Below are 7,682 nucleotides of genomic sequence, written 5' to 3' on the forward strand. Positions count from 1 at the left end.
GTCTCCTTTGTATCTTAAAAAGGAAAAGAAGTCGCAGAAATAATTAGTTTTGTGCTTCTACAAGCCACTAACATTCTTGTATTCCCTTCTTTTTTTCCTTGTGTGTTGGCTGGTTCTGGGATGGATTGTTCCATTGAGGCATTTCAGGAGCTTTCAATAGAAGAAAGATGCACATCCAACAGAAGTTAGTAAAAATATACTCAAGCAGTTCTATGATTGTAATCATACTGGCACCACAAAACAATCCAAGCTGGCCACCTACATCAGCTGTAATAGAAGGAAATAAACATATGTCATTCTAAGCATTTGGTTTAGTCTAGCAAGCAAACAAACCCCTGCCGGGTTCAAGTGTTAAATAAATTCAATATACATAATCCATCACTTTAAGAAAACAGAATTAATATTCTTAAGAATGTTTATTGGAGAAGACTAATGTGTTTCTTAAAATTCTAAATAAAGCAAGTACAACACAACATGTCCTACTGTGATACTTAAAATATTTCCCACTTCTATGCCTTTTTAACTGTTCTCTTGCTTCTCCTCCCCATGTTCTCTCTCCCCCCTCCAAATCCTGTAAACTTCACTGTTCTTACAGTCCTGCGTGTGATATAGCCAGGAACTAATGCCAAACTCAATTCTTACTCTCAGCAGCTGTCCATACTGCAGGTTCTTGAATGGAATGAGAGGAGACTATCAAAAATGACCATGAGGCAGACATGATTGTTACCATTATAATATAAAAGGTATTGCTTTTTGTTTAGAAGCCCACATAGGCTATGACTCAGGAGGGGAGAGAATAAAAAACCAGGTTTGTTTGTGTGTTTTTTCTTATTTTTAGGTTAATTATTAATCAGCAATAAATAAATATTAAACATTCACTTACCAAGCAACTCGGATATAGTCAAGGCCTTCTGCTGCTGTGTTATTTTGTAGCTCAGATCATGATATTTAATGTCAATACGCACAAGGTTCTGCCTAATGACAAATACATACAGTATTACTTGAGACAGTCAGGAGCGCTGTGCATTTTTACCAACATTTATTGGCATGGACCAAGTTCAGGGAGAGTGATGGTGTGTTTTAAAGAACAGTTAGATGAGTGTTACCAAAATGAGTTAGATGACTGAAGAAAAAAAAAAAATTCCTAATAACAACAGTTATAACAGGAGCTTATCAGAGGAGTAGATCTTCAGGCTATGTTGAAAAAGTAACTCTAGATCTGTACTGTGAGATAGACCCTTACTTTTTAAGGGTCACAGAGATAAGCTTGAGTAGAAGTGTCAAGCATCCTGACCTACAGCAGATACAGTGCTTGGAATTGTGGTCTACCACTCTTGATTGTGTGCAACTGCATATTTAATTGTGCTTATTTCAATGAGCATGTTTGTGTAAAAGAGCTCTTGTCCTATCCTTGGAAGTTTAGTTCTGTCCTCTGCTAATAGCCTCGCTTACCTAATTATATTCTTGCCTGCTGCAAAAGTGGAAGAGTAGGTAAACCTCAGTTGGAGCAAGACTCTGTGGAATGATTCAGTGTGAGTCAAGAGCTCATCTTTATGATATCATGTCTAAAGAAAGATTCTGCCTAACTCCTAAATAGAATATAAACATAACAGTTATGGAATAAAACAGACACAAAAACTGGTTGCACACATAATGATGTGACCTTTAAGAATCAAAGTAGCGATTATTCTTCAGAAGTGTGAACAGCTACAGATTTTTGGGTTGACGGTGATAATGAGCTCATTAACAATATTCATGAAAATAAAGTATTAGCTATACAAAATAATCACTTCTATCTCTTTAGGTGATAATTCTGAAACTCAGGTAGCACTGAGTAGTAAAAATAATCTTATTCTCATAGCTTCTATTAGTAAGACTTCGGACCATTGTCATGGAGCTGCTAGCAGAACTATCCAATAAATATTTACCTTCTTCCTTCTTACATCTTCAGAAATCAATAGATCTCTACATTTTATAGTTCGGAATATGTACTCGTTAATACATGGGCAGGATTCCTATTGGTTAAGGCTTGGTAACAAGGGAATGTTCTGTATTTTCACTTGCTTAATTGAATAATTACTGGGTTGCGCATGATGTTTACAGACAATAAAATAATCAACAAAGATAAAACATTCTCAAAGGATTAATAGCTTTTGCATATAACAAAAGGTTTAATTTTCACAATCTTCATTGGGGACAGACTTTTTAATAGGGCCTGTTGCGACAGGACAAGGGGTAATGGTTTTAAACTAAAAGAGGGTACATTCAGACTAGATATAAGGAAGAAATTTTTTACGCTGAGGGTGGTGAAACACTGGCACAGGTTTCCCAGAGAGGTGGTGGATGCCCCATCCCTGGAAACATTCCAGGTCAGGTTGGACGGGGCTCTGAGCAACCTGATCTAGTTGAAGATGTCCCTGCCCACGGCAGGGGGGTTGGACTAGATGACCTTTAGAGGTCCCTTCCAACCCAAACTGTTCTATGATTCATATAGTTCCTGTTCACGTATAAACATATGCAAGCATTTGCAGACTGATGGCTTCCAGAGTGAGAAAATCAGTCACTGAAGCAATGAAATACTCACAGATATTTCATTAGCCAAATTTTCTACTGTTCTTTATAAACATATTTTGACGATGTGGATACTATGAGTTCCTGTAGCACCTGTCTTAATACTTACTTGTACTGCTGACATCTACCTCTGTGAGCAAGAGGCAATTCAGTCTATAAAACTGTATTAAATGCTCTTTGACAACTAGACTGTATCTTTCTAGCAAAAAAATCTGGAAATAATTCTATTTTTGGATATATAATGCTTGCATTTGCAAGGAAATCTGGCATCAATTTATTATATTTTAACAGTAAGGCACGTATGCTCTATTAAAGCATAAGCATGAATGATATCTCTTCTATGAATTTAGAAGTGTGCAGATTATGTCAGCTTAGTGCTACTACTGAATGACACAGCTCTATGCATAAGTTCTAACACTGTTTCCTGGATAAAAGGTGTAGTCAATACTGTTGAGACGTTTTCACACTCGAAGGTCTCTTCTTTTGGGTATAGACCTACCTTCTTTTGCTGTGTAGCGTTTTCAGTCACACAGATAGAACCATGCTATTTCACTCTTCTGCTACCTCATGAGAATTAATATTGTACCAAATATTTTCTAAATAACTTTTATAATATAAATATTATTAATGAGTTCTACTAACAATAGAGAAGATTATTAAACTTGTGACGTTATTGCTACAATAAAACATAGCTCTTCAGTGCTTATGAAGCTTCCTTTGGGAATGGGTTGAGAGAAAGGAGAACAACTTTATATAGCATCTATTTAGGTTGTTCATTGACTTCAGCTGTGGAAGGGTGAAGATTTGTCTTTTCTCTTGGATGGATTGCTCACGTGGATCGTGGATAGGTTTGATAACCCTGTCCTTTCTTTATTCTAATTGCAAAAGGGATCAAAAAACTTTGTTATGAGAGATCGATGACACAGAAGGTAATTGAGAACATTACTTTTAATTGCAGTATCTATTTTATGTTATCCACAAGTCTTAGCTGTATCTAAGTATATTTTATATATATACGAATATGTAAAAATCTTAACCAATTTTGTCTAGGAGATTATTTTATCTCACAGAGAACATTATTAATACCATAGATAAGAATATCTTTCTTAAAGGTCGTATTTACATCATACGCTCTGTTAGCACACTTAAAAGTAATCGATAATTTCTTTATTAGGCAAGGTGTTAGGCAAGATTACCTGATGTATTCTGGGCTTTTCTTCAGTTTTGCAGAAAAGTATTTTATGGCTTTTTCTCCTCCAAAACTTGAATAGGTGACAGTGGTAGGATAATCCGTTTCTTCACATGGGGCAGGGCAAGTGGAATTGTGGGTTCCTACTGTACATAATCCTTTTATCTCTATATCATCTGAAATTTCAGGAGAAAGAATTTACATAATATTCCTAAAAAAGCACACAGTTTAAAAACTTTTTAAAACTTAAAAAATTATTTTTAATGGACTTTGATAAACGTATGGGTTAGTTATCCTGAGAAAAGTGGATACCTACCAGTTTTGAAGGAACAAATAAGTATTTCTAACTGGCATTTGGGAAACTGGTGCACAGTAATAAGGGTTGAGATTTTTTTTGGTCACTTTTTCCAAAGAAATTCAGCACCTGTAAGTCTTTCTGCCCTCATTAGGGCTTTATGTGCTTATTATTTCTTATCCACAGTTAAACAGTAGGACAACAGAAGACTTTTCACGTTCTGTGCTAGCTTTCTGGGTGCATACTTAGGTGTAGAATCCTTGGTCTTGATCCCTCGATGTCTGCCCAGCTCATTTCAGCGCACAGAAAGAGCTTCCAGAGCAATGCCAGTTCTAGTTTGCTATCATCTGATAACTACATAAAAATCTTGGTAAACTAAGTTCACTTTACCTTAACCCCTGCCTGCCATTTGATAATTGGCTTTAAGACAGCTAAGAGGGCTTAGGGGCAGCTTTGTTTCTTCAAATACCAAAGAGAAGTCACAAAATTCTGCAGGTCTGCTGCTCATGAAGGCGGGGAGCCATTCCTCTGACGAGGCTCTAACAGAAAGAAATCACTATAGAAATCTGGGAAAGCTGGAGAAAATTCATACAGAAGAAAAACAGTAAGTCATAAATATTTCCTAAAGCATAAACCATCACCCAAAGCCATCTGGTACTCTGAGATGAGTACCATAGCCTCCTGCTTGTGATGCTCTATTTGTTCTGCTGCGATGGTGGCCATCGTGTCTGTTCCCTCTGCGTGTGGACTTGCCGCTTTTGCAAACCGCAGGGGAGGAGATATCTCAGCCTGTTAGTTGACGATTTGAGGTACTCTCCAGGGACACTGGGGTTGTGGATTTCGTTCTGGATAGCCGGCCTTTAGACTTCCTAAAATAAATGCTCTCACCAACAGTAGGTCCCGCAGACACTGGATCAGTGTGCTGTCATTTGAGTTTTTATCAGATGTCTAACCTCTCCTGCACTGTAAAAGGAGACTTAGCACCTAACCTGGGGTCCTGGGGACCAGACACCTGCAAGCCAGGTTCACCATATACAGTATGTGATGCCAGTTCCTTCTGGGGTCCAGCTCTGAATCCTATCCATCCTTGATAGGACTTAGGGGCCATTTTTCTTTATTGCTCAGCAGTTTCTTTGAAACCTGGTCACAGAATATCCATTAAGTGAAATAATATACGTATTTTCACCATGACAGGCTATCAAAGATCATGATTATATGAGAATGTGAACTTAGTGGAATCTATTTCAAAAGAGCCACAGGAAAAAGATATAGTCATTGTTCATAGTAGTAGATCTTGCCTGAATGTTGCACACACCTAATCAAAAGAGAAATAAACCCCTGCACAGCCCCATCATCTTTTTGCTTTGTTATTATTAAGTCACGTTACATAGCAGAATCCAAAACAGTTGAAAAGGAGGCTTTCCGAAGTTCATGAGGAGTTACTTCTCAGATTACCATTTGCAGTATTTTCCAGAAAGTATGTTGTAGCGACTTACAAATTTCATATCTACTGTGTGCAGATTATTTGCTTATGGAAATGAACTGCATTTGGAGCACTTTGAAAATATATAATTCATTTTACTTTTGAAAAGATAAAACCTTAAAGTCCAGTGATTTTGAATTATATTTTTTATCAGTTAGCAAACCTATTATTATTGTGCTGTTCACTTTTCTGTCACGAACAAAAAGAGTACAACATTGGAGCTAGAAGGATGATACCATGAAGCTGCAAAAATGCAAGCCAGAGGCTTGATAACTGAAAACAGATTGACTGGACATTCTTCCATTTTAAACCATTTCTGATCACTAAAATGAATTCTTATGTTTTTTTAATTGGCATCTATTTAATGCTCTGTCTGGTCTCTATTTTCAGAATATTAAATGAACTGGGATGTACTTCGTTTCAGTACTACTTTCAGCATTTTAATTGATAGATATTGTCTACTATTTGGAATTGGCTTAGAAAATATGAAGCTATTACTTACAGACTGCCGGATAAACACAATTGTAAAACTTCAGCAAATCACATTCTGTTCCATTTCCTTAAAAATAAACAACAAACTTCAGGAACTTCAATTAACAATCTAACCCTTAGCTCTATTTGTACTAAACTGAATTGTAATGTCATCAAAGCCTGCTCACCACTTCGTGTTTATCATTACGCAACCGAGAAATCAATTCAGTTGGGCACAGTGCAGTTACCAACACCAAAAGGGGTACACAGTGAAAAGAGAAAACAGACCAAGGCAGGAGGCCTGCTGTTGGAGCAAACGTCTTTATTATGTGTGCCAGCCAGAACTGCCTTCAAGCTTGTGGCTCACTCTTTGTGTTAGCTTGCTAAGGCCAGGAATTCCTGGTTTTCCTAGTGGAAATGACAAAACAAAGTAGGGTAGATGGGATATATGATTACATCCCATGTGTTTCAGCAAAAGTTTTAAACTTCATACCAGAGTTGTTTGGAGACCTAAGGAGTAAGATAGCACCCTGAGCTAACAGCAAAATTTTCAGATTTCAGATGGTCTCAGTTTCACCCCAATTTTTTCCGTTGCATGGAAATATTACTTAGCAGTTTAGCACACAGTTAAAGAAGGCATTGCCCTCCTTTGTCGAACTGTCACTGTATGAAGCTCTCACCCTGGGTATGGGAGACCTAGACTTAATTTCCTTCTCAAACCCCTTTCCATGAGAGTTTCCAGGAGATTGCCAACCTCCTTTCCAAGAGGTTGTCAAACAAACAGGCTAGAGATTACTCATTAATGGGTCGCCCTCAGTGAAAACATTCTACCTTGCTTGGGGATATTTAAAAATACATTGAGTCAGAAAGTGCAGGCGTGACAGTGGCTTTCTTGCCCACTAATTGTGAAAAAAGAGCTGTGAGGGCAGAGATTTGGGGTCCAGCTCTTGCTTCAGAGAAAGGTGACAGTATTATCATTACTTTTAACGCTGAAAAGGTGGGAGGGAGGAGACTGGTCAGGGCTCAGTGTTACTGCTTTACACTTCTAGAGTGATTAAGATGCCTGGATTCTGGAGGGGAGTATTGCAGCATACACTGGTACTCTGCATTTCGGGCTGATTAAATGGCTCCATGCAGCCTTTTGGCTTTTGCAGAGCCCTCTTCTGGTGCCAGACTCTTCCCATGGTTCATGTGGGGGACCTCAGTTTCTGTCTTCAATCAATCAGTTCTGCTGCAGCTGCTAAACACCTGCAAAGTAGGTTTTCTGTGGTACATGTGAAAATCTATGACTTCTTATTAATTTTGTTCCAGCTTTTTAGGAAGTCAGGTTGAAGACTACAGACTTGTCTCACAGCCCTAGGCATAATCTTTTCTTTCAGGTTTTTTGGTCTGTATCCTAAGAATAGCCATTGACCCAGATGCTAAGTCTAGAGCTGACCCAATAACTTGCTTGTTTTCTCTGAATTAAAAAAAAAAAATAAAGAAAAAGACAAATTTATATAATTTTAACTAATCCCAGCTGTAGATATCCCTCAAGCATGTGCCCCATCTCCTTTGCTGTTCAATAACAGGTGAGGTCTCCTAGCAAGATGATCAGTGTATGGTATGATGATATTCCTGAGAAATACCTGGAAGAATGAATGGCAAACAGCCACACCAGTCCTGTATGTACC

General features: G+C 37.9%; 1 protein-coding gene across 1 annotated transcript in view; it reads right to left on the reverse strand.

Moving 5' to 3' along the window:
* Positions 1-67: 67 nt before the first annotated feature.
* ASIC5 (acid-sensing (proton-gated) ion channel family member 5) overlaps positions 68-7,682 on the reverse strand; it is a 17,191-nt gene continuing 9,576 nt past the window's right edge. The window contains 5 exon segments of the mRNA XM_009329804.1: positions 68-267; positions 884-975; positions 3,768-3,936; positions 6,041-6,097; positions 7,638-7,682. The exon segment at positions 7,638-7,682 is cut by the window's right edge and continues 43 nt beyond it. Of these exon segments, the coding sequence (XP_009328079.1) occupies positions 68-267; positions 884-975; positions 3,768-3,936; positions 6,041-6,097; positions 7,638-7,682 (563 nt within the window).

Source organism: Pygoscelis adeliae, unplaced genomic scaffold, assembly GCF_000699105.1.
Source record: "Pygoscelis adeliae isolate BGI_AS28 unplaced genomic scaffold, ASM69910v1 Scaffold67, whole genome shotgun sequence".
In the NCBI taxonomy this organism is placed as follows: Eukaryota; Metazoa; Chordata; class Aves; order Sphenisciformes; family Spheniscidae; genus Pygoscelis; species Pygoscelis adeliae.